General features: G+C 40.7%; 1 protein-coding gene and 1 long non-coding RNA gene across 2 annotated transcripts in view; one reads left to right on the forward strand and one right to left on the reverse strand.

The window, feature by feature from the left end:
* CPXM2 (carboxypeptidase X, M14 family member 2) overlaps nucleotides 1–26,833 on the reverse strand; it is a 75,606-nt gene that overhangs the window by 24,935 nt on the left and 23,838 nt on the right. The window contains exons 3-5 of the mRNA XM_051801141.1: nucleotides 20,620–20,759; nucleotides 5,996–6,080; nucleotides 5,375–5,525 (exon numbers count right to left, since the gene is read on the reverse strand). Coding sequence (XP_051657101.1) covers nucleotides 5,375–5,525; nucleotides 5,996–6,080; nucleotides 20,620–20,759 — 376 coding nt within the window. The remainder of the gene's footprint in view (nucleotides 1–5,374; nucleotides 5,526–5,995; nucleotides 6,081–20,619; nucleotides 20,760–26,833) is intronic.
* LOC127477212 (uncharacterized) overlaps nucleotides 11,895–26,833 on the forward strand; it is a 629,249-nt gene continuing 614,310 nt past the window's right edge. The window contains exon 1 of the long non-coding RNA XR_007906888.1: nucleotides 11,895–11,927. This is a non-coding gene — a long non-coding RNA (uncharacterized LOC127477212). The remainder of the gene's footprint in view (nucleotides 11,928–26,833) is intronic.

Here is a 26,833-nt window from a genome sequence, read left to right on the forward strand (position 1 = left end):
CAATTAGGTCACCCCAAAGCTCCTCTTCTCCAGGCTGAACAATCCCAACTTTCAGCCTTTCCTCACAGCAGAGCTGCTCCAGCCCTCTGATCATCTTGGTACCTCCCCTGCCCAACTCCTTTCCAGCATGAAGGCCCTGAGAATTGCCCATAAAAAGTACCAGAAAGGACCAATTGCTCAGCAGTTTGACATAGAGAAGGGATTTTCTGTTCTGTTCTGTCACAGCTCAGCACTGCACCTCAACCACTGGAGCCCTGATGCTTCCTGAGGGTTCCCAGTTATTTTGCTCACCACAACGTCTGCTGGTCTTTTTTTTTCTTTCCTACTTTAGTTTTCAGTGTTAACTGCTGCTAGAAAGGTATGAAGTGAGCTTTGTGATGTCTTGGAATCAACACTCACAGAGCAATACTATCAAAAGAGTCTCATCTATTGATTAAAATTTATGTGCATTCCCAATGCTTCATTCTCACAGAATTCCTTCTGTGAGCTTTATGGTAACATATTAAAGGAGTTCTGCATACTCAGAAGTTGTGTTCATATGGTGCTTCCAACATATGAGATAATGAAGTCAATCCAAGTGATCCAGAGACATTTTTAATAAAAAGAATATTCTCATCTAAATCCTTTGGATCGCCTTAAAAACCTCAATGAGCTACTTTGCAAATGACTGATTTTTTTTAATTTCTGAGTAATATAAGTGAATTTGACTTGTCTTCACAAAATTGAACATCTCACAGACAGCACATGTGTAATCTTGAAATAAATCCGCTGGCAGCCACATCAGGTGATTCCAAGTTTTTTTTCCACATGACCTGTTTCATGGCAGTCTCATGAGCATTAAGATCACACATAAAATCAGCAAGGAAAAAAATCAGCAATGAAATAGTATTTTTCAACTATAAATGGATTCTTTTATATACATGTGGATGTATAGTCAAATATAAAACAACTAATTCCAGTTATGCATAATGAGTGACGATAATGGGTGAGAGGAAACTCAAACTCTTAATCTGCAATAGTTGCTTCTTAAAGGTTTTCTACCACCATTTTATCATTCTAATGATTTCCTGCAGCCTGATTCTGACAATAATGACAATTCTGAGGATTCTTAACACTTCTTCAGGATAATACACACTTAATTTTAGAAATAAAATATGAAACAAAACCTTTTAATGACACCCACTGTATTGCTGGGGGATGTTACATAGCTGTCTTGATGAGCATGGAGAAACATAATACATTTGCCTTTCCCAGGAGAATTACCTAATTTGGTCTCATTTTATTCAGTCTTTGCTCAAACTCACAAAAAATTTTAGCCTGTCCAAGATTAAGTTTTAGCTTTGAAATGATAAAAGTAGAACCCAAAGACAGACTGTCACCCTAAGGAGGGATTTACTCTCAGAAGTAAGTCTGAGTACTGCTGTTTACATGACCACTTATAATGAAAGACACCTGTAGAAATTCACATTTTTATATAAAATGAACACAGTCCTAAACTTGACTAGTTAGCCTGGCATTAAGAGAGAAGCAATGAAAATAGGACTTAATCCACTGCAAAACACAGTACTCCATTATAGAGTTGTTAAAGTTCATTTTTTAGCATTGGTTGAAAGTGATGGCATAATCATGGTACCAATGATAGTTTTCTGTGTAAGAACTATTAAAAATTAAATTTCATCACAAATTTATACCATTAAAATAATTGCCTATTGCCTTGAATACCGTACAATATAAATAAATGCATGAAGAGCTCAGCTAATTTTCTCTCTCCGATCTCTGGGTGCTTTTGATCATAAGCAATTCCTTTTTGACTCTCCTTAGGTTTGAGAAAGAAAAGGCAAGGGAAGTACATCCATCCCTCTGAGGCAAATGCAAAAGATTGTGTGTGTCAATCTGCATCTGTGTAAATACCAACATTTTTGGAAAGTGGAGAGGGAATTAAATGCTTGTGGTTTTGTCCTCTTTTAGCCCAGTGGGAAATGGCAGCACTGATCATCTGCTATAGGTGGGATTTTCTGGCATCTTTCCTCCACAGATAAATGTCTTTCCCTTGGTGAAACAGGAAATCATTTCCGTTGCCCAAAAAATATTACTGACACAATTGGATAACACAGCTTCTTTTTATAGAGCTACTGTAACAGTCTAGAAAAGGTTGTTTGTCAAAACTAGCCTACAACATACCAAAAATGTATGTTATGGATAAGATATAAGCATTTCAATGATAAAAATTACAATTATCTTGTAAAATACAGATTAGATAACAAGTAACTTCTCTGTTCCAATTATCCAAGTAGTTTTCTCATTTGTCCAATTTTTAGTGCACCCAGCACATGCAGTAGGTTTTATGGTCAGAGCCTTACCCACAGGAATGGATCCTAGCTGTCTTTAACCATTTCCATCTCATTCTGAGAGTGCTAAAAAGCTTTCCCAGAATATTAATATTAATTATTAATATTAACCTTTCCCAGGTTTCTTCTTTATCTTTTATACTTTCTCCTTATTCCTTTATTACCCTCCCCTGTGAGTCAGCATGATGAAAAGCTGATACAGATCACAGATTGAATGCAAATGACTTAATTTATTCAAGGATTAATAAAGACATAAAACCTAAAATTACAAGTCTAGAAGACATGGAAAGAAATTCACAGTCAGGAAAAATGTCTTACTTTCCTTCCACCTTTCTTTTTTTTGGAGATTATTTCCCTATGCCCCACGTGCCTGTGCATTGTCATTGCCTCAGGAGGATGTGTTACCTTGGGACTCTAAATTGACCAAACTGCTCCTCCTGACAACTTGATTTCTTGTATGTTCACACTCAGGGTGCAAAATAATCAAAACCACACACAGTGTTCAAGGAAACAGAGCATCACATAACTTCTTTCATGGGTCTTTGGGCTCTGGAAAGGCTGGAGCTAAGTGAACTAACAGAGCTTCACCTCCTGATTTTGATTAATTTAGGAGACTTGCTCAGTTTTATGGAAAAAAACTGTGTCAGGACAGAACCCCTGATTTCTGTCACACAAACAATGCAGTGTATCAGAGCAGCGCTGTCAAAGTCGCTGCTCCCACGGCCAAACCATTGGATTATCCAACTTGGAACGAGCAAGATGACACCAATAATGGGTGAGGAATCCACTTAGAGTGAACTGCAAAAAGTGCCATGTCCTACAGGAAGAAAACGTGCGTGGAAAGGCCACTTCAACCTGAGGAGCAGCTTTGTTTTGAGCTCCTCGCGTGCGATGAATAAAATGAGCGAGAAGAATGAAATGTCAGTTCTTTCTGAGCTAAAAAGATGGGTCAGCACTTATCAAAACCTATTAGTTCTTTCAGTCCAATTACATTTTGTAATGAACACACCCCATTCCCATTATGTTTCTCAATGAATGATTCTGGTATTTTCTTTCAGGAATATACTGAATCAGACACTGCGGGCAATTAACTCAATAAATGACTAGCAGGAAGATGCACTGATGCTGTTTCCATGCTAATGCAAGACCTGTGACAAGCTGTAAGAGCACTCAGCAAAACAGTGGTGGAAATGCAGATGTGTTCTCACCTTTACCCACTGACACAGCCCCAGGAAGCTGAAGGGTGACAAATGTTAACACTGCAAAGCAGAGTTTGGCCCTGAGTGGGTATATAGCCAACAAAAATCTGGGGGAAGTAACTGCTGTGCTAACTAAAAATCACCTTCCCAAATACTGACATTTTTGCTCTTTCCTCTTTAGTTACACTTTTAGGGAATAGAAAAGAACCATGAGAATTTCCCTACCAGTTGCCCTCCCAAATGGTTTGAGTGTCATCTCTTTCATCCCCGTGCCCTCTCTGTCATCTCTGGAGACCTCTCTGTAAAGTCATGGGGCTGAAGAAAGCCTCAGTTTTCCTTCAGCCTCACACCTGGTTTATACAGAGTGGATCCTTTGCAAACCTGCATAGGAATTTGGGATAGATCACTGTTCTTTGAGAGTTTCTTTCAAGAGCTGAAGGGGAATACTGGCTGTGGAATTGCCCATCCAGGGTAAGAGGTACAATGGGGAACGAGCAACCCACAGAGCTGGAGTGCTCTAAACCCACAGCAGAAAGAGAAAGAAATCAGAATCCTAGTGAGAATATAAAAACTCACATGCACAGGGCACCCCTGGTCACTGCCATGAAATCCAGGATATATATTTTACCCACAGATAAGCAGTTGTCTATGTGCTCCTAAATTTCACACCTTTATGGTAACACAGCTACAAAGTTTTACGACAGTACTTGCCCCATACTTCTCTTTGTCAGAGAATTACCCCTTCCCAGAGAATTATCCCTTCCATGCCCTAAACTTGGTTTTTTGGTTGTTTTTTTTCTCCCTCGAGTATTTAAACATCTAAAGGACAAAAAAATCAGGTTACCTCTGCTTGGCATGTGGAGACCCTACATCAACAGTGGAATTGGAGGCAGCAAGACTCAGAACAGAGGTAGATATAATGAAAGCTCTGGAAAGGCAGTTCTCCTTCTGGCTCCAGTATTTTGAAAATACTATTTATAGCCCTCTGCAAAAAACTCCCCAAGGTGCCAGAATTTGAGATCAAATTAAAAATAAAAGCAGATGAGAGGCATGGAATGAGCAGTGAGAGACTTAGAAAAGCTTTGAGTAAACAGGTTTTTAACTATTTATATACATACACATACATATGAAGACATAAATCCTCTACAAGACTATTTACAATGTGCTTAACAGAATCGTGGCCTTGCCAGAATTTGCAGTATTGAATGTTTGTTTGGGTTTTTTTAAGTGGCCTTTCATAGCATAGGACCATTTACTTTCACTTTTGACTTACCATGGATCATGCTGGATTTAATAACACTTGAAATTTGCTAGGAATTCCTTACACCCCCACTTCCCTCTCTTCCCCCCTATAAGATAAGCACTAGTTGAGTCAGATTATTTGCCTTCAAAATATTTCAGAGAAGTCCTATGGCTTAAGGAACAAAATAAAAAAAAAAAAAATCAGGCTATAGAATTATAATTGTTTTTTCTTGCTTTGGAAGCTTAAGACATCTGCAAGTGTCTGTCCCAATACATAATCCTATTGCCACCATAGTACCTGTGCACTCAGTAAGATTAATTGCACTGTATTTAAGCTCAAACAACTAAGAAAATCTTGTTGTATCTCCCAGGCAATCTTGTTTTATTAATAAAGCCACTTACTGTGGGTTTGCCTGTGAAAAGTTATCCTGATACTACTTATGATTCTGGACAGGTATTTCGGTTTCTTTTTGCATAACTCTACTCTGTCTAAAGTATTATATCAAAAGAAAAGATATTCAAAGGAAATGGAATTTCTGAGTCTTGGCACAAAGTCATGTCAACATCAACTGAGAAATCTCTTACCTGGCAAAGGACAGCCCAAGATTTCCAGTCTCATGCAGATGCTTCCTTCCTCAAACCAGGAGCGGGGGTTTATCCGGATGTAACGTGCCACCAGTGGCACCGGCAGCATATTGAGAACTGGGATCTCTTTCTCACTGTTTCCTGTAAAAATCTATGCAGGCCAAACATAAGAAAATGGCAAGATCAGTTCTTCAAAAGGTCTTTTAGCAGTTTTGGTTACAGAAACAACTGAAATCACCCAGTCGAGCCCCAGGTTGATGGTGGCCCAGGCCAGAACTGCTCTTCAAAGAGCACAATCCCCTCATGCCCCTCGGAGCTCTACAGCCTCTCTCTGAAAATAGGCATGAGATGTCCTCAGGGATCAGCAAATTGATGCTAATCCCAGCATGGGCCAGCAACAAGAAAAGCATTTTATCATAGGCAGACACAGCCTTGCCAGAAGGGGCACTCTGGGTCCCTTTCTTTACTATGTGATTTGCTCTTAAAATCAGGGGGACCACTGGGAGATGTTGCCTTTAAGTGCTGCACTGACTAATCTGGCAAATCAAAACTCCAGATGGCCAGCCCCCTGCTTTCCAGCCTCTGCTCTTTATCATAAAACATCTGTTTCCTCATACTCACCACATCTCCAGATTCGTTTCTGACAGCAGTCCATGCGTGGCTGTCATTGCTCACCAAGACTCTGTAAGAGGTCACCCAGTTACTCCTTGAAAAAGACAGAGTAACTAAGTTATTCTTCATAACTTCAAATGACTGTACATTGTTTAGTGTAATCAAACTTGTAAAGCTTCTGGCAATGGAAACTCCGCTGGACAAAGACATGTCAACAGCTGGCTGAAATAGGGACATGCAAACCCAGATTCAAAAAACAATTCAAAAATCATAGCACCTAGAAGCAAAACCCCAATGTGATAATATTCTTCTATTCCAGGAGGTGAGACATTATTGTTCTCCTTCCCTTTTATATGCAGAGTTTGGCATAAATGGCTTATCTAGAACAGATTTATACAGTGTTCAAAAATCATCTTTTCAGCTACAGAACATTTATTAGTTCTGCTGTTATTATCAGAGAGGATGGGAAAAAAGTAATAAATCCTCTAGGATGAAATGTCTGTGAATTTCAACGAGAAAAATTTCCATTTCTTTCAATACAAGAATAACTGGAGCCTGCAGTCATTCTTGTATTTATTAGGAAGAGATAAGGACAGAGAGACAATTCTGTCTTTGCACAGCAGAGTCCAATTGATCACAGCACCAGTTCATTCCTACAATATCCAAATCAATCCTCAGTAGGCTGATCTTGGTAATGGCCTGTTATCTGATTTACAGCAAAATCCCCTTTAAACTAAAAAAGCAAAATTTACATTTGCACTTCAGTTATACCTTGTCTGGATCCAGCTAAAGAAGAGTATGAAGAGAAATACAACACCGGTTCCTATATTCTGGGTGGAGTAAAAGTTAAGGAGTTTTTACACTGCTTGGGCATTATCCATGGAAATGCATATACAGCTATGGAGAAGGCTGGAAAAATTAGTACCCAACTCTCCTCTCATATTTGTAAGAAGGAGCAGCAGTAATTTATTTTTGCCCCTAACACCTTCCTGGCTTCAGTAGGCAGGGACTGGGAGGAGACCTGTGGCTTAGAGGTGGGTTTGTGCCATAAAGCCAGTCCAGGATGATTAGATTCTGTGTTTATGTACATAAACTGATCATGCAAAACCAGCAGGGCTCCAGAGCTGTCATTCTTCAACACAGGTTCTTAGCTAAGCTACACTCAGATTGCTGGGAGTGAAACCAGGGTGAGGAGAGCTCTTGGGACCCCAGGGAAGAATAGAGGCCATTTGGGAAGTTATGGGAGAAGCATCAGAGCAAAAGAACTGGAGATCAGGGAGTACCTGGAAGGACAGACACATCTGTACAAAACTTCCCCTTGTACTGCACCCAAACAAATACGACTTTGGTTGTTTGTGTTTTTTTCTTTTAAAATCAGCAAATAGTATTAACAAACTACTTATGAACACACACACAACACACACACGTTGGTTCCACTGTGCTTGTGTGTAAAGGGACAACCCAGCCTTTTTGAGCTCACTGAAGAGAGTCAGACTTCTAGTGAAGACCAAAAAAGGGGCAGCTTTAAGATCAGCCCAAGTTCACCAAGCTTCCCCTTGTACAAGACAGTGACCTTCAGGTAATGCCTAAGCCAATGGATGGCAGCAGAAAATTTGTAACTTTAGATTTCCATCTGCTATTTCATTTTCTGAGTATCAGTGCTCCCACTTACGTAGAAGGCTCAAATTGATGTCCAGACTTACCAAAAAAGTACATCTTGACATCAGGCTTTTTGTGTTGTTTTTTCTTTTACATGCTGAAAACCAAAGATGAGGCAAATGTTTTGCAGGATTTGGAAAAGCACTTCTGGATGTGTACATTAATGCCTCCAAAGGCAAAAAAATGAGATATCATGTGATTTTGACCAAAAAAAAAAAAAAAGACTAAACAAACCCAGCTCTGTTTTAGACACTAAAACAGTCCTTTGCAAATCTTTCACCAGCCTCCTTCAATGAATAGATTTTGCCATTCATGTTAGATTAAGTGGAAAAATCTTGACTATTGCCAAGCAGACTGAACTTTTTGTTATTGCAATGAAAAGAAGGATACATCTATCACTTGTAACGCACACAACTTTTGTATTTGGTAAACAACTGTAACAAAGTTAGCAGCACTCTGCAAATACTAATTGTCTGCCTGTCAGTGGAAGATCTCCTGGGACAGGAGATTTACTGGAGATCTGTGAAGTGCCATGCTGGCATCTCTAGTACTTGGCTGTAAAATGATAAATGATATACAACAAAATAAACAGTGACTTCAACATGTTAGATAAGTTTACTGCTGGCTCTTGCAAAGAACTTCACTTTCTTCCCTCCACTTCTCCATTACGAAAAGTTAAAGAAAGGCAGATTTACTTCTTTCAAACAGAGGGGCTACAAGAGAGGAGGAGAGTGACTTGTGACAATGGCATAGAGTGACAGGACAAGAGTGATGAAAGAAAGCAGGGTTAGATTAGATATTAGGAAGAAATCCTTCCCTGTGAGGGTGGGGAGGCCCTGGCACAGGTTGCCCAGAGAAGCTGTGGCTACCCCATCCCTGGAAGTGTTCAAGGCCAGGCTGGATGAGGCTTGGAGCAACCTGGGCTAGTGGAAGGTGTCTCTGCCCATGGCAGGGACTTGGAACAAGATGGTTTTTAAGGTCCCTTCCAACAAAACCATTCTGTGAATCTGTGAAATGGCCAACAGCAAAACTCCAGGAAAAGGAAAATAGCTTTTTCTTTCTGAATTAAAAGAAAATCTTTAGAGCAAAATATGTGGGCTTGAATAAGGATGGTGGGAGTGTACATATTGAGTGTGCATTTGGGGTTTTTTTAATTTGTTTGTTTGTTTTGTTGGAGTTTTTGTCTGGATTTGAGGCTGTTGGGTGGTTTTTTTAATATTATTGGCCATTTGCAAAAATAAGATTCAATGACCAAAAGAGGCAATGTCACAAAACAAATAACATCATTGTTTCTGAAGTATTACAGAACTTTTTTCACTTCAACTGCACAAATCAGATTAGGAGGGCAAACACAAATACATCCATAGTCATTGCTCAACATCTGCAAAAGAAATTCAAACAAAATGCTGCAGTCACATAAAACCAAGACAACAGTGGACAGTCTTTATAACTGTGACTTCTTGAGAAACTCATGGCATGTATAGAAAGTTTTTAAAAGAACAAGCTCATTTCACTGGCATGAGAAAATACTGCTGTCACAGTAACTTTTCTAAGATGGGACTTTTATTTAACGTATTTTTATTTTCTCACTCCCCACCATTGCAAAGGTTCCAACTTCTCCTAAGGGAAAACGTATACAAATCAGTCCTGCACATTTTCCATCCTGAGTGGCAACGAGTAACGTGCTTTTGAGCAGCAGCCTGCAATTAAAGTCCAAATGGGACTGCATCCAGTCCTGTAGAAGGACCTCAGAGGGTCGTGGGATGAGATAAATCAGTGTAATGTGTTAGGGCACACACCATATACTGTTATCTGTGCTTGCCTGTAAGGAATAAGCATTTTGTTGAGAAGCAAAATAAAGACATCACAGTGACCAGATCCTTCTCCCACTGGCACTACAAAACTGCCTCCAGGGGCTTAGACTCTTCCCCTATTTTTTTCCAATGTCATTAGAAAAACAGCTTCTGATAACAACAAGAATCACAGAATCACAGAGTATGCTGAGTTGGAAGGGACCCACAGGGATCATGGAGTGCAAACCTTAGCCCTGCACAGACCCATTCCCAAGGGTCACACCAAAGAGGATCATCCAAACCCTCCTTGAGCTCTGTCAGCCTTGGTGCTGTGCCCACTGCCCCAAGGAGCCTGTTCAGTGCCCAACCACCCTCTGGGGGAAGAATCTTTTTCTAATATCCAACCTAAGAAGGTTCCTGTCAATTCAGATTCCCCTCAGAAATGGCATCTCCTGCCTAAAAGTCACATCTCACAGGATGGGGAAGGGGAACTCCGTGTGTATTCTTCTGTTCAGAGCATTTGGAAAACTAGCAAAACCTACTGCTCAGGGTTTCTGACCAGGCAGCTGAGTATCTTCAAATCCCAGATATTTCTACAGCTACAGACCAGCAGAAGAACATTCAACCCACTAAATATTCCTGAAAGCTGCAGTTTTCCCACACATGTGTGACACATGAGGTCTGCTGCTCCCAGGAAGCAGATGGAGGTGTTGCACGTCCCCAGTCTGCTTCCAGCAAGCACGATGCTTCCTGGAACTGAAGAGTTCAATACGTCCATGGTGCTCAGTTTATTCATGTATGCACAGAAATCTAAACATTTTTGTGGAAATCCATCAGAGAAACACGACAGCTAAAGCAAGACCTTGTGCTAGAAGAAGTATTGGGGAGTGTCATCTGTGCCATTACCTGGTGACACCAAGATCCATCTCACGGGGTTGGGATTTGCAGACACTATTTCTGCAGCACGTCACATCCAATCTTTTCAGGGCCCATCAGCACTGAACAATAAAGCTGTCTAAGGAAGGCTGAAACAAAGCCATAAAGTTTTCCAATACAGATATTTGTTGGGTTTACCGAGTGGAGGAGACATGATTCAGGGACAGTCCTATGCCAGCATTCAGAAAAGAGCGTGTTAATTACTGAGCTCTTTCTTGGCAGAAAGCAAAGCAATACAGAAGTTATTGCGTGACAATTCACAAGTGCCCAAGCTTAGCTCCAGTTCATCAGGCTCTCTCACAAAGTGCCTCTTCCAGGACTGCCTCACAAATTTCATCAAGGCTAGAAAACAATCATGAGGTACAGATTTGACAGGAACCCTTTGGATTCAGGTGCATCTCATTAATAATCCTTTTTAAAATTTATGCCAGCCTTATCTCTTCAGAAGGAACCCATCTGAAAAACCTCAATATCCATTGCCAACACTAATCAATTCCTTTCAGACAAAGTAAATGCAAAAATCAAAATATGATTCAAATTCACTTAATGTGGTGCGTTTTTAAATTATTACTAATTACTTGGGTTTTATCTCTAATGCATTAGCCTTAGACAAGGCTTATTTGAATATCTTCAATTTCAAATTCAGCTTCTTGTGATGCATGGAAATGTCCTGCTTTTCCGTTTTCATCAAAAAAAGAGACAGTCTGAGGGAGAAAGCGCCTTGCCCAAGGACAGAGAGAAAACTTGAATCAAAGCAGAGATTTAAAAGCAGATCTCCTACAGCCTTGGCAGGTTCCTATCCCAATAATCAACTTTTCTTTATATCTAACAGCAGCATCAGGCTACTGAGCACAGGGAAAGGCATCCTGACAGCACCAGAACAACAAAATATCCCCGAGACAATTCACTGACTTTTCTTGATGTGTGTTAGACACGAGGCTGAATCCCAGCTCAGTAGAACACACAGTGGGTGTTAAATGGGAAGCAGTGGAGGGATGCCAGGCTGGTTTCTGCCAGGCTCCAGCAGGCAGTGCATCAGCTGAGACCTGGCACTATTTGGGGATGAGTTTATTTGGTTTGAACAGCATCTGCTGCATGTAATGTCTTAAGGCCAAACTTCTCACTCACGGAAAGCTGAATAAGCAACAAGTGAAGTAAATCTGATACTTCGATCCCAGTCCCTAAGGATGCTTTTTCACATCAGTGAAACCCCACATGATTTGAGATAAAGAAGGAATGTTGAGGTCAGCAGAAGCTCAAGCCCACAGTGGCAGAGATGGGCCACAAACATGATTAGAGGAATGGAACACCTCTCCCGTGAGGAAAGGCTGAGGAAAATTGGGGTTGTTCAGCCTGAGGAAGAGAAGGCTCTGGGTTGACTTTATGGTACCTTCCAGGGCCTAAAGGGGCTCCAAGAGAGCTGGAGAGGGACTTGGGACAAAGGTCTGGAGGGACAGGACAAGGGGGAATGGCTTCCCACTGACACAGGGTAGGGTTAGATGGGATATTGGGAAGGAATTCTTGGCTGTGAGGGTGGGGAGGCCCTGGCACAGGTTGCCCAGAGAAGCTGTGGCTGCCCCTGGATCCCTGGAAGTGTCCAAGGCCAGGTTGGACAGGACTTGGAGCAACCTGGGCTAGTGGAAGGTGTCCCTGCCCATGGAAAGGGGTGGGACTGGATGATCTTTAAGGTCCCTTCCAGCCCAAACCATTCTGGGATTCTATGAGATTCTGGGGATGAGACTGGCAAACACTGGCAGAGTTCACATTAATATCTTCTACAATGGACCTGGCTCCAGCTGAGCGTATTATTCTTCTGCTGTCATGATAATCTGATTAATCTGCAATAAAAATGCTTACAATTATTATAAAATAGAACCAGTCAGGCAAACAAATGTGTATGCTCCAATAATATATAAATTGACAAGCCCAAATACTTGAAATAGCATAATCTCTATACCAAAAAAAATGCTAGGCAAGCCTTAGATTAAATGGTACTCGTGCAACAGAATCAGCATGCTGGCAATTAAATGGCTTTCTACTTGAAAAATTAATTTGTACTCTCATGCAATTAAATGTAAAACCATTAATAATAATATTCTATAATAATATTTATGCTGACAAAATTTTAAATCACCCACTGCCAAACACTTTTCAAGCACGACAAGTCAAAAAAATGCTCAGGTTGACCACAGGTAACCCAGTAAGTTTACAAACTGATTAAAACAAATATGATTTAAGAGATGGAGATTGACTTGCAAGTAACGGTATTTTTTTAATGACTGAAATATTTGAATGTTTAATTTTTAAAATTGCTTCTAGCTGACTTAAATGAATGTACTGCTGTGAAACCCAGCTCTTTGGAGGCCTTATGAAGAAAAGCCCAGGGCCAGAATTTCACTTGCTGGAAATGAATTCAGCACAGATTTTTCAAAGCTTTCCTCCATGAGCAGGAGTTGGGGTTGCAGATACCTTTGCCACCCAATGTCTGCAGTTTACAGCCAGGTTTTTATGAAGATTTTCATGTCTTTCTGACCTTTCTATAAAATGCAGTGCCAGCTGTAGGTGTTTCCTTTTGCTGCTGTACATTCAGACAGGAACACCTGAAGCCACCAGGGTCAAATACGTCCTCTCCTCAAAGACTTTGGTCTTAACACTCTCATTTTGGGTCACTCTTTGCAAAAAGGTCTGCATGTGTTTGAAATTCTTCCTATATCAGACTTTCCTTTTTCATATTTTCTGTATCTGTTAAGCACAACCAGGCTGTGATTCCTTTTCTTCAGAACCTCCTTTTGTGATATTTTTAATTCTCCCTTCTCTTTGGTGCCTATCAGTCATGTATTTGAGGAGAAAAATCAGGACTATGCAGGTACTGCCCCATTGCATCTTTTTGTCCCCTTCTTAACTTCCATTAGTCCTAAAGTGATGGAAAATAAAAAGCCTTGACAGTAACCAGCAAACACTGCCATTTGTGTGCACAGCTGGGAGCCCATTTAAAGCAATGCTGAAGGGGCTCATTGCTACCAAGCTCACACAGAGATGTGGCCAAGTGCCACTTGGAGCATCCAGAAGGGACACTGGTTTGGGAAAGCTGCACAGGGCACGAGTGGAGGGACAGGGAGCACGATGTCCCTTCCATAATCCTCACACAACCATTCTCATTGCAAGAAGCCACAATGCACAGGCAAAACATACAAATCAAGGCTTTGATGAGTAAGTGTGAGTAACCTGCTGCAGCAGATGCCTGTTTTCATTTAATGTAGCCTTTTCCAAAAGGCTTCAGCTCATTTGATTTCAAGTCCCTTCTGTGGAGCTTAAAAAGCTTTTCTTCCTCTTCTGAATGTCCCCAGTGAGCCTTGTTGTACAGAGTAGGTTCTCTCCACACCCCAGCACCCTTTCCCAGGGCAAAGGGGTGGCTGACCAGGCAGGAACCCTCCCTGGGGGGGTGGCAGTGACCTGCTCCCTCCTAGTGCTGCGCTGTGAGTCACCCAGCCTTTGGCAAAAGAGCACCGTGACAAATCCTACCCTCAACAGAACAGCAGCAGTGCTGACATCCTCACCAAACAAACTTGTGGAAGTATAAACACATTTCTGGGTGTGCTGTCAGAACTCCACCTGCACAGAATCACCCCAGCTGGTCACCAACCCAGCTGCCCCTCGCCGGGATGGTGAGTGGTCATCGGCGGCGGTGAACGCTGTGTCAAAACCTTGTGTGAGGTACAAGAATTGAGCTGGAAGATTAACAGGGCACAGGGACTGAAGTAAAGCAAATAATAGATGAAGAGTACTGGAAGCTACAGCTGCCAAAGTCTGGCTTAGCACTGCAACAACTGAAAGCCCATGAGATGGATCCACCAAGACACAGTCAAAAGAAAATATAATTTATAAAGTAAACCAATCATAAGCATTAACATAACATATAACTAGTGATATTACTGTTATCAAGAGAGCTTTTTCTACACTGTATTCAGGTTATTTTATAACTCCCATCAATATACTTGATAGATATCTGTGGATTTGGAACAATTCCCTCTATGAGTCTGACTTTGGGAAAGCTGTAACAATCTCTGCAGTTCTGTCACCCCGTCAGGGCAAATAACTGACTTAATACACTTTACACTGACTTAATACACCAGAGTAATTCAAGTCTGCACACAGCAGCTGCTTATTTTGTTACATGACTTGGATAAAACATCCAGACGTTTCCATGGAACTTGTTGAAGTTTCACCAGGGTGTGTTTTCACAGCCTCTGCGTAGGGACAGGAGGTACTGCTTTAAAAGTCAGTCTGTAAGTTTGTCTGTAAGCTGTACTTGTGAGCTGGACAGGATTTAGAGTTTATTCTACTCCACTCTCAAATGCAGCATTACACTGCTGTATTTTGACCTTTCATGGGTACAGTGCAAAATTCTGTTTTCATATGTTGTAGAAACAACTCAAATACCCATAAATAACCACTACACTGTCCCCAGTGCTAATGCAGTTACACTGATAGGATTATCACTGCTCTTTCTACTACTGTAATTGGAATACTAAAGATGCTCATGTGATTATCTCTTCATGAAGCCAGTCTTATACTGAGACCATGGTCTTACTATCAGGGATGGTTGATAAGAGCCTGGCAGTGTTATTATTATTTTAATGGTTGGACTTGATGATCTCTGAGGTCTTTTCCAGCCCTAATGGTTCAGTGATTCTATGTCTTTTACCCCCTTGCAGTCCTCATGTGCAGACTGCCTAAAACCAAAATCTAGCTCCTGAGGAGCAGCTAGTGAGTGTAACAATAAGTTGAAATGTGGGGCAACATTCATTTTGTGACCAAAGAAAGAGCAGAATGCTGTACCGCCAAAATTAGCAGCAAGCAAACTGCACTGACCTAAATTTATCCTCAGCTGTACCTCTGGAAGGCACCCAGCTTGCTACAGACCTACAACTCCCTAAGGACAGTTTGTCAAAAGGGATTTTAGGGGATCAGGGAGGGCTGCAGTGCACAGAGAGAAGGCTGAGGATGAGGCTGCACTATAAAAATTTTGCAAAATTATTCCCCTGTTCAATCACAAGTATCTTGTCATTAGCAAAAGCATAATCAGACAAAACCAAATCTGCTGGATATTTATTATTTGCTGTCCCTACTGAGCAGCACAAGGAAATCAAACGAGTGACACAGTAGGGAGCATGGGCTGGTGGCTACACCAGCTTCTAGTTAAAAGGCTGCTTCAGCAGAGATGAACAAAAGTGACCAGCTGAAAAGTGTGTCAGTTTGGAACCAGGTAAGTCATTCCCTCCAGCCAGCAGTGCCATTGATTTGTTGTCTCCTCAAAGCTTTTAAGAGCTATTGCAATTTTGCAAGACCTAGAGACCCACCTCTACACAAATCAGGCTTTAAAAATTAAGATCCTCCCCCTTCCATTTTTTTCCCTAAAGACAAATATCTTGCATAAAATGTCCTCCATATTTTCATGAAGCTGAAAGGTTTTAAAGAGAATATGCTGGAAACTAAGTCTGTTTTGATTTTTTCCTGAAAACTTCAGAATTTTGCTTTGGACTTCAAGCATCCTGCACAGATTATTTCATCCATGCTTTCTTTTTCTTATTGTTGCCATTTTGTCATTCCATGATACTGAATAATTTAATGACTGAAAGGTTATTTATAAGAAAATGCATTGTCACACATGTATTTTACTCACTGCAACATTACATCTTCTAAAACCAAAACATCCTCTGCATTCACAGAGCCTGAAGCTCTATAATAGTCAGCACACACTGACTCTATTTAGACATGTGGGTTTTCTCTTGATACAAAAGATGATGTTCAATTATCAAGAGAGAGTTTGGTTTGTGGGAAACATGTTTCCTCTGCTTTTTAGATTCTTGCCAAACTGCTAAGAGTGGTTAATATTTTCTTGCCCTCTGTCAAGAGAGTGCATATTTTAAAGTGTCACATCATTCCTTTAAATATGTGGCACAATTCCACAGTGATGCATCCAGTGTCTCACTCAAAAGCCTTGAACAGTTGTCTAAAGATACTTAGTTTATAAAACTGAGAGTTGTATTGGCAGCAATATGAAGAATTACATATAATATTTGTCCCCCAAATATTCAGTCATACAAAGGAACTGATATTCTGCCCATTTTCAAGGCACTGGATTTTATTCCTATTAACCAACACATGTGGCACTTCTGACTTCTGGATATTTTCAGTGAAAAAATCAAAAAGAAGTTCCGGTTCTTGCAGCTGGGCCTCACTTTTTCTGTGAAATTCAACATCTGCAGATCTTCTGGATAATTTAAACAGATTTGCCATTTGTGGTGGTAAAAGAGCACTTTCCATGATTTCAGGTTTCCCAAGAATGACTGAGGTACCTCAGGTCCATGTGCTTGCTTTAACTGGTAAAAGGAATGACTCCTCAAATCCAGGAGTTTTTGTTGAAAGCTTGGTTTTGCTTATTACAAGCAAAAAAAAAAAAAAGGGGGTAAAAAAAAGGATTTAATTTCATGTGACTATCCCAGAATTCACAGCCAGGCAGCTTGAGCAAAAAATTTGACTCTGATGTGTTTTTCCTTAGAAAGGAAATGATTAAACAATTCAAGTATTCATTACAAACCAAGCTCAGTTTCCTTCTCTCCTTTCAGGTCATCTGTGTTTTCAAGAGCTGTTTCTGCAGCTCTTCCTCCTCAAGGCTCTCATGTCTCAAACACGAGAGTCTGGGATGGACAAGCAGAGCCACAACAGGGAGACAAGACAAGGAATAGCAGCTTTCCAAGTGAGATTGAGGTGAAGCAGCTCCAGTCACCAGGCAGAAAGTGGCCACTCCATGAGTTTTTCTGTTCTTTGCATTGTGTAAAGGGTAACCTTCAGGTCATCATAGCCTGTAAAGCTCAAAAAACCAATCAGCCAGGCAGGGTGTGAATAGACTGTCACTGGTTGGGGTGGCCCATCAGCAAAGCCAGGCTACAGTTGCCAGAGCTGCTATAAAGGAGTAAAGGGTTGCATCCACCACCAGTATAATACCTCTGGCTACAGCATCACACATAAAGCAAAGCAAAGGCCAGACTGCTAAAAACTCAAATGCTGCAGCCCTGCAGTGAAGGTCAAAGCTGTTTGATCCAGGATACAGCAGGGTGTCCTTGCCTGTCCTCTCTCATGATTTCACGTGTCCTCCTTTAGCAAGCAGCAAGAAAGTAAAGGGACCAGGACAGGCATAAACCTGACTCAGGCAGAAGCTCACACAGAACTTTCAATTAAGTACATTTTTTAATTTTGTTAAAGTTTCTTGTTCAATAAAAAGAGGAAAAAAAGGTTGATTTTCTGGTTCTTTATCCCTGTTACATAACAACATTGGTTAACCGAGCATATATCCCTGTGTCATAGAATCACAGAAGGGTTTGAGTTGGAAAGGATCTTAAAGACCATCTCTTTCCACCCCCTGCCATGGGCAGGGACACCTTCCACTAGCCCAGGTTGCTCCAAGCCCCATCCAACCTGGCCTTGGACACTTCCAGGGATGGGGCAGCCACAGCTTCTCTGGGCAACCTGTGCCAGGGCCTCCCCACCCTCACAGGGGAGAATTTCTTCCTAACAGCCAATCTAAACCTGCCCTCTGTCAGTACCTTGATTTTTCATTTTTATTTTTAATATATAATGTTGGGAAAGTCTCCAAGGCTTTGGACTAAATAAAGACCTTACCTTGGCTCCCCTGCTTGGCAGGCTTTTGCTTTTAATACAACACAGATCAGAGAGGTGTTTTTTGGCTCTCCTATCTACAATAAGATTATTCTCCAACATATGTTTCCATCAGTCAGAAAAGCACTCTATTCTTGTCACATACCCTCAAGAAGTTGGGAATGTGCCTCAGGTAACAGAATGGCATCTTTTTGTACAAACTTTCATATCATAAACAATCCTTTTTGATACCACCACAGGCAGCAGCTGAGTAAAGGGAAAGAAGCTGATGATTCTCCTTTATTTCTGGTGCCCATTAGAGAAAACAGTCACAAAGGAACTTGCCCACTCCAATAAAGTCCTGTCCCACTGTTTTTCCTGGGCTGGTTTACAAGAGTCAATTCACTGCATGCAACCCCTATGGCTGCAGTCAGGTCACTGTTTCCCAAATTTACCACACGTATTGAAACTTCCACCAGTGCCTCTGAACCCCATCAAGGCAGTTTCTGCTCCAAGCTCATGATCTCTGCTGTTGCCTGGATTGAACTTCCCTTGGTACAGCTCTTCTTCACAACAGAATTTCACTTTTCCCCCCTTTCCTCTCACCTTCTTGGCTGCTGGAGGAATTGGCACAGAAAGTCCTAAGGGATCCCCTCCTTTCACGTGCAACAACAGGATCAGCTCAGAAAGCAGCATCTGCCACCTTGCTGGGTATGATGTCCCCAGGTACTGAGACTCAGGAAACCTCCAGGACACCACTCCTGGCTCAGGTGAGGGCTGCAAACATCAGCCTAAACTCTTCTGAAAGCACAAACATCTACTTTGGTACCTTGGGGAGTATCAAGCTATTTTTAAAACCTAAGGACACACAGATGAAAGAGCAAAGCACACAAACATCGACTGCACTGATTTCATCTGCTCAGTCTGAGGAGGAGAGGGAGCAAATGAGGTGGATTCCAGGGAAGCCAGTCACACTGCCAAAGCTGTACCAGGAGACACCGAGTGGGATGGAGGCATCACACCCTGCCAGGAAAAGCCACCACAAAAGCCACTCTTTTTTGTCCCTTGTGTGCAAGCTGGAAGTAGGGAATGAGGTCACCCCTTTCTGGCACTATTTCTCCCCAGTTCTCTGGTCCAGCCATGGGACACATTTCAGTCTTACAGGACACGTTTTCCAGGAGGCATTAACCTGCCCCACAGTGCAGCTGCTCCAGGTGAAAACATCTTTGCTCCTGTCAGGCAGAAATGGGCCTGGTTTTCCTCAAATAAGAGTAGAAATCCAGGAGGAGCCTGAACCTGCACTCCCAGCATCAATCCTGCTCTTCCTGGAGATCCTCAGGGGTCTTTAAGGGGAAAAAGGGTAAAATGAAACTCCCTGCCCATGACAGGGGGGTTGGAACTAATTGATCTTTAAGGTCCCTTCCAACCTGACCCATGCTGTGATTCTATGTTTCTACAACTCAACGAAAAAACCAATAGAAAAACCCCCACAAACAAACAAACAAACAAACAAAAACAAGATGACTGTGAATATCAACTATAAATAGTGTCAAGTCCTGCTGTAAACCCACAACAGAGTTGAACTAAAAATAGAAATACAACAGGATGAAGCAGTGAAGCACTGGTGTTGATAGAAACAGCAATGTCAAGAGAATGAATATAGAAGAGAATAAGAGTTTGCCACAGTAATTATCTACCTACAGAACAATGTGGAATAAATATAGAGATCTTATTGCCCAAAAGGCTCCTACTCCCACAGCCATGTTAAAAGGAATTAAAAAAATCCCACAGAAAATTAAACTCTAGAGAGAAAATTATTCTTTTTCTTAGATATAGTGGGATTTTTCTGATTTGCCTCTAATTGCATGTCACTCTTAAGTGAGAGGTCTGACCAGAATGGATTCCCTGCATGCTTTGTCAAAAGGTCCAGCAGCACAAGTGAGATTATTTGCTCACAGTGAGACAATGAAAAATTAAAAGACTACGTAAACACTGTAAAGATCAGGTCACAAAGGAGGAAATGCACACCAGTCTGCTACTAAACACTTCAATTTTGGTCAACACATACAGCATTGGTTTGTTTTTTTGCTTATATTAAATTCCTCTTTAGAAGAAAAAAGTATAGCTATGAAGTTTGTTTTAACTGCTTGTTTAAAAATCTTGTTGCTTTGGAATTATACCAATTGGTGATTGCCCAGGGATTAGGAAGTCTCAAAGATGAGTGGTTATTCTAAACTAAATAAAAACCCCAAAAAGCAGTACTTAAACTAACCAAGTTAAATGTTGGAAAAGAATGAGAAAGTTTGACATGAGCAAATTGGACCAGGTGAGTATAAAGGCCCCCAGTCTGAGGGAATCTTGATTCCTTTTCCAGAGTTAGATAACAACTACACAAGTTTGCTATCCTCAAACTTGTATTTTATGCCATATATAATGACTTTGCCTCTTACTGTTCCTCCATTCAGTTGTTGGATGTCAGATAATTTCCACTCCTTTTTTTTCCTCAAAGAACCAAACCACAACACAAGAGGAATTCCTCGGTCTGAAAGCTCAGAATCTGATGGAGAAAAGCAAACATGTACTTACGACCAGAGGGAGTTTCTTCCTTGTGTGATGACTCCAGTGAATTTTGTGAGCCTTCGAGCATCTACTTCAATCCACTGATATGGGTCATTTCTTCCTGCACACCAAGCACCATCATAAAAATCATTTTCGTTAACACCTGCCTGAAAAGAAGGCAAAGCTGTCTATAAATCAGGACTGAGGAACTGAAGGTCTCTCATGGGAAAAAGAAAGGAACACATGAACTAATCTTTCATCCCACTCACTCCTTTGGTGCCAGTTTAAGACCCTTGAGATGGTTATCACAAAAATATTTCCTTACTCAAAGCGGGGAGGGAAATTCTGTAAAGTCCCTTTAAAAACTAAGAACCCTCACATATAAGTTTCAGTCAGATAGAGTGTCCTGAGCTTCAGTTTGTTCACCTCTCTGTGCTTGTGTCCTCACAGAGCCTTTACCCAGAACAAACTATCCACGTGGTCTTCAGTTTTGAAAGTCCTAAAAAGCCAGTTCCAACCCATGTAAATAACATTCAGGGTTTAGGCAATCTCCTTTCCCCGGGAAGCAGCAAAGGAGAGTGTAGGGCATATGGAAACAGTACTTCCCACCAATTTTTAGCACCAGAATTATTAATTTTCATCACTAGGGTGGCAAAGGTTAAAAATTCAGGAATGCCCAGCTGTACTCCAACTTGAGTACCAATCTATATCCCAATTTATGTCATCAAACCCCTCACAAACAGCCTTCTCAGCATTTCCAAAGAATTAGCTGAAGGTATTTTGGGTAAGATGTATTCCAAATAAATCTGAAATAACATTTAATGAAAAATGGAATCTGAGGTCTTCAGATATTTATTTTCTTTCTCAAGCCCAGGATATGATTTGCACCAAGCTGGATACTGGTATAAAGAGCAAGAAGCTTTGCCATATGGTCCTCTGAGGCTACATGTATTTTTATGATTTTTCATCTGCGATTTATGTGGATTTATCATTGCCACCTATGCAATTCCAAGAATGGATATCCTTACATATTTCCCAGATAAAACTGAAGAGTTTTACAGACTGTTTCTACCCAAATGGGCAATGGGTGGGTCTAACTCAGAGAGGATACAGCCGTTAATCCCTTTTCCCAGTGTGAACCTTGTGGCATCTGAAGGAAATTCTGCAAAACACAGACATGGATTCAACTTCTAAAACTTCTCGTTTTCTCAGGTATTCAAATCTGAGATAGGGCAGCTTAGAAATTATTTGTTATCCTACTTCTACCAAAATAAAATTAAGCCACCTACTTCTATGCATTAGCTCTGATATTTTGAAGTGAATTTTGTATAAAAGTTGAAGTATGAGATACAAAGTCTATTAGCAATGGAAGGTAAATTCTCAAGGGGAACTGAACAATAGGAAAACATGAGGATACAAATCTGATCACTGACCTGAGTTATAACCCTTTTGAAGAAAAGGTTTCAGTGTGTTCTAAAATAAGATGGAATTTGAAGCAGCCTTAGGCTTTAAAACCAGTGCTTGCCAGGAAGAGTTAGGATCTACAGAGTACCTTGAACAGCATCCTGCTAATTCCTTTCACACTGGTGAAATTCCACCAGTTTCTGCAGGCCAAGTACCCACATCAGTTGGAATCTGAGTTTCATCTGAGGATATTTCCCACTGGTGTGATGCTTATCAGGGTATAGACCTCTCCTCCACATTACAATGAGAAGAGGGAAGCAGAAGAAAGAAAAAAGTGCTCATTTAAAAGAAAAACCCCACCTAAATTACATACTCAAGTCTCCATGGTTTCAACTGGATTTAAATAAAGTCAAGTTTAAGTCGTATATCCAATATGGGGAGTCTTAGTTATCCACAGCTTAAAATACTATGGCCTTAAATAGGGGAGAGGGGAGAAAGGGAGAAGGAAAGGGAGAAGGAAAGGGAGGAGAAAAGGGAGAAGGAAAGGGAGGAGGAAAGAGAGGAGGAAAGGGAGAAGGAAAGGGAGGAGGAAAGGGAGAAGGAAAGGGAGAACCATTCTGCTACTTCTTCCTACTTGCTTATTTTCTGGAATCAGCTGCTTTGAAGCTAAAATAAAGGTTTTACTAGGTAAAAAGAAGCAGATGTCTGATTAACACAGAGTACTACCTGAAAAAGAGAAGTTTAATCAATGAGAGGTTCTTTTCAGAAATGTTCCCAAAGGAAAGGAAAAGAATCACCAATTTATGTTACAACTTCTTTTTTCAAGCTTCAAATCTGTCTTTTTTTCTTAATGTGTTTAATTTGCCTTATGGCTACTTCAAAAAACTATGAAAAAAAACTTATAAACACAATCAAATATTTTGTAATTAGAATTCTTATTACATTTCTTCAGAAAAAAAATGTTCACTCCTGAACAATGGGAACAATTATCAAATATTCTATCAAATTATATAGATCAAGATACCTTTCCTCAATAAGATGTTTACTTGAATTTTAAAAATCTATATTGAATTACTGGAAAGAATAGATTCAAGTTATGACATGGACAACTTTAATTATCTTCATAAACAGGAGACTGAAGGAGCTGATAAAAACTGGAAGCAAAGGCTGGGTCTTAAACAAACCCTTTTCTCCTTCACTGAATTTTCAAGAATAACACAAAGTCTAACCCAGTTTGTATTTCACCGGCAGCCAAATGCAAAAATATTTCTCAGTATGCAGTGTCTTATGAAAAAATATCTTTTGGATACAGGAAAGGAGACTTTTTTTTCCTGTCACTCAGGAATAAGCTATCTGGAAGTGTGAAAGTTGAAAATTGTAATTCAGCTAAACCAAATCAACTGTTACTATGTACCCAGAAACTGAGATGAAGGGTACAATTCCTTTACAAATAATTACTTTGTAATTTAATTAATGTTTCTCTTCCAAATTATATATATGTGCAAGACAGAATAAACACTTGCTCACATTATCACTGTTCTAAAAGTCTTATTCTATAATGAGGAGATAGATACTACTGCCAAAATATATTCAAATGAAGAAAGAAATACCAGTCTTCTGCCACAAGTCAGCTGGAGCAGCAGTAAAAATATATCAAATATCAAACCACCTCTGCTCAGATTCTTCTCCATTCCCAGCAGGATGATCACAAAAATTATTTTACCACTGGAAGTTTGGGAGAGGAAAAAAAAAAAGCATTGCTCATCACAGGTATTTATAGCAACCACTACCACTAGGGAAGAAGTAAAGCACACAGGCTGAAAGGAGATCTTCAATAATTTTGTCTTTTATTTGTGTTTTGATAATGGAGTTTTTCAAAGTGAACTGCTGAAACAAAGAACTGGAAAGACAACCATAGAATCATAGAATGGTTTGGGCTGGAAGGGACCTTAAAGATCATCTCTTTCCATTCCTTGCCATGGGCAGGGACAACTTTCACCAGCCCAGGTTGCTCCAAGCCCCACCCAACTTGGCCTTGGACACTTCCAGGGATGGGGCAGCCACAGCTTCTCTGGGCAACCTGTGCCAGGGCCTCACCACTCCCACAGCCAAGATTCCTTCCCAGTATCCCATCTCCCCCTGCCCTCTGGCAGTGGGAAGCCATTCCCTCTTGTCCTGTCCCTCCATCCCTTGTTCCAAGTCCCCCTCCAGCTCTCTTGGAACCCCTTTAGGCACTGGAAGGTAATATAAGGTCTCCCTTATAGATGTATGCCTGTGTTTGCATATTGATTTCATTACATGGTTAATCTTCAGTGTTGTTTGGATTTCTCCTATCAGGAAAATGAGGAAGGGAAAGAAACATAGTCTGACTCACTATTTCAGATTTTAACCTCTGTTAATTATTGTACTGGTGACAAATACTAATGACTTTCATCCCTGAAGGCAGAGCACCTCAATTAATATTATTTTATGCCATAGTTTTTCCTGATTATGTTAAATTACTACTGATTGTGCTGCTGTTGCAGTTGCAGGCTAGATCTCCAAAATATGGGTCTCTACTCACATTGCTCCTTCCACGAGAAATCCCAGCTTAATCACCATATTCATACAGGAGTGGGACCAAAATCAGGTCCTACACAGTGCAAGGGCACAAAAGAAGCAAATCCTAGAAGGTCTTATCCAATTCTGCTAAGCCTGTTCTTCTTTGGAATAAAGCACACATGGACTGTTTCATTTCATATGCTTCAAATAATCTAAACAGAAAAAAAAAACCAAAACAAACCCTTCAGAAGCTTCATTATTCTGCAAATTCCCTGTGAACTGAGGTAGTGCCAGTTACCTGGGGAGAGCCCTGAGCTTCTCAGCTGACTTCTCATCAGATGATGAGGTCAAGCAGAGAGAGGATTTTGCCTTATTTTGGGGAGGAACACAACAGTCACATGAATATTGTGTTGAAATCCAGATCATTGAACAGGGGCATCAGCCCATAAAATTGCTCATCACCATACACACGGATGTTCAGAGAATTTCAGTAGCACACAAGACTCTAAGAGTCTCTCCAACTTGGGCCAAGGGTTTTTCTCCATGTGCAGTGCTAACCAGCATGAAAACACAGCAGCCTGAATGCCAGTGCCTTTTGCCTTTCCCCAGCATGCTGCAACCTTTTCTTCTGAGCAGCAAACAGAAATCACCAGGGACCTCATTACCCATCTGACACATCAGTCCCCTGTAGAACCTGCTCTTGGTTAGAAGCAAATACTCCTTAAATATGACTGAAAATCAGGAGCCTTCATGCAAAGCAAAATTAGGCACTGAAAGCCCAGTGACAGGGATCTGCACATTCTAAGTGGCTTTGAAAAGTTTTAGCACTGTTCATTTTTAACTGATCCCAAAGAAAACAGTATCTAAATAAAGGCAATCCTATACTTTTAACACTGCCAGCCATAGTAGTAACCCTAAGTGGTCAAGTGTTTAGGGAATTCCTGTATATACATTGTACAGATAAGCTTTCAGTAGGGGTAAAAGCTTTGGATCAAATTTGGTCTAATCCAAGCCCTGGGAGCTTTCAGGAAGAGCTAAGTGGCCCTTTTTCTTTTTTTTTCTGCTTGCTTTCCTTGGTTTCTTCTGCAGACTCTGGACAATATTTACAGGAAACCTCATCCACTTCTCTATTTATTTTAAAGCAGTGTTACTGGTGATGATGGACCCCTGGTCTAAACAAGTATGGTCATCCTTGTATTTAAATAAATTAAACTTTAACACCAGCATGAAAAATAAGCAACCACAACCAACATGGAATTCAGAGGTTTACACCACAGTCCTTGGTCTCATGCCACTAGATAAACAAAACTGTAATAAAATAACTAAGCATTCCTCTAGAATCCATCTGAATATCATCTGCACACCATTTTTGTGTTTGTGAGGGTTTCATTTTTAGCAGAGAATATGAAGTAAAGAAGCAAACTACCTCACTGGGATCTCAGAAGACATTAAGTATGAAGGCTGCAGGTGAGACCTCATGCTGCACACAACCCACTGTACCTGCACAGGGGCTGGGAAAGGAAAAGCCCCTTCCCATGTCTGTGCTGGCCTCCTGCCACTCCTAGTTCCAGTCCTAGTTCCCTAATTAGCAAGCACCTTCAGTTGGAGAAAAAAAAAATCAAACAGAAGGTATAATAATAAAAGATAACAAATAAATTAAATAAACTTTAGAGATTTTTCACTGTTGGCTTGGTGCTAATATCCTGTTTATGGCTTTAATGCTGTACTTTATTATGCAACATAACATTTTTAGTCTGGGAGAGACTGCAATTCAAGTAACAGCACTAATCAAGTGGAAAACAGAAACATAAGACATGGGAAAATGGAATTGGGTCCTGCAAGACACCTAAACACATCTTTAACATGAAATAAAAGAAACTAAACAACATTGTATGCTGGAGGTTTCTGAACTGAAGTATTTTTAGGTAGCATAATCACTGCAAAACTGCCTTAGGGAAAGGACTTCACTCCAAACCACACTTTCAATTAAGCATTGTCATTAACTACAAGCAAAAAAGCACCTTGCTGTGTGATCTTCCTTCTAGGCTGATTGTTAAGGCAGCTGGGATGATTTTCTATAGCTGGGAAGGGAGCTGCTTCCACCTTTGCTTGCTCACAGAGGTCTGTTTGGATTTGCACAGTAAGTTTGGAGATTTTTCTGACTCGCCCACGAATTTAAAGGTTATCCATCAACCTCACTCACTCCTATAATTCCAGTGTTTCCCCTTCATTTGAATTACATGAGCTGACAAAGCAGTCAGAACCAATAACTATCCACTGGTTCTCTTTATACAGC

Source organism: Manacus candei, unplaced genomic scaffold (genome assembly GCF_025592945.1).
Source record: "Manacus candei isolate 608988 ecotype Guabito, Panama unplaced genomic scaffold, ASM2559294v1 h1tg000050l, whole genome shotgun sequence".
In the NCBI taxonomy this organism is placed as follows: Eukaryota; Metazoa; Chordata; class Aves; order Passeriformes; family Pipridae; genus Manacus; species Manacus candei.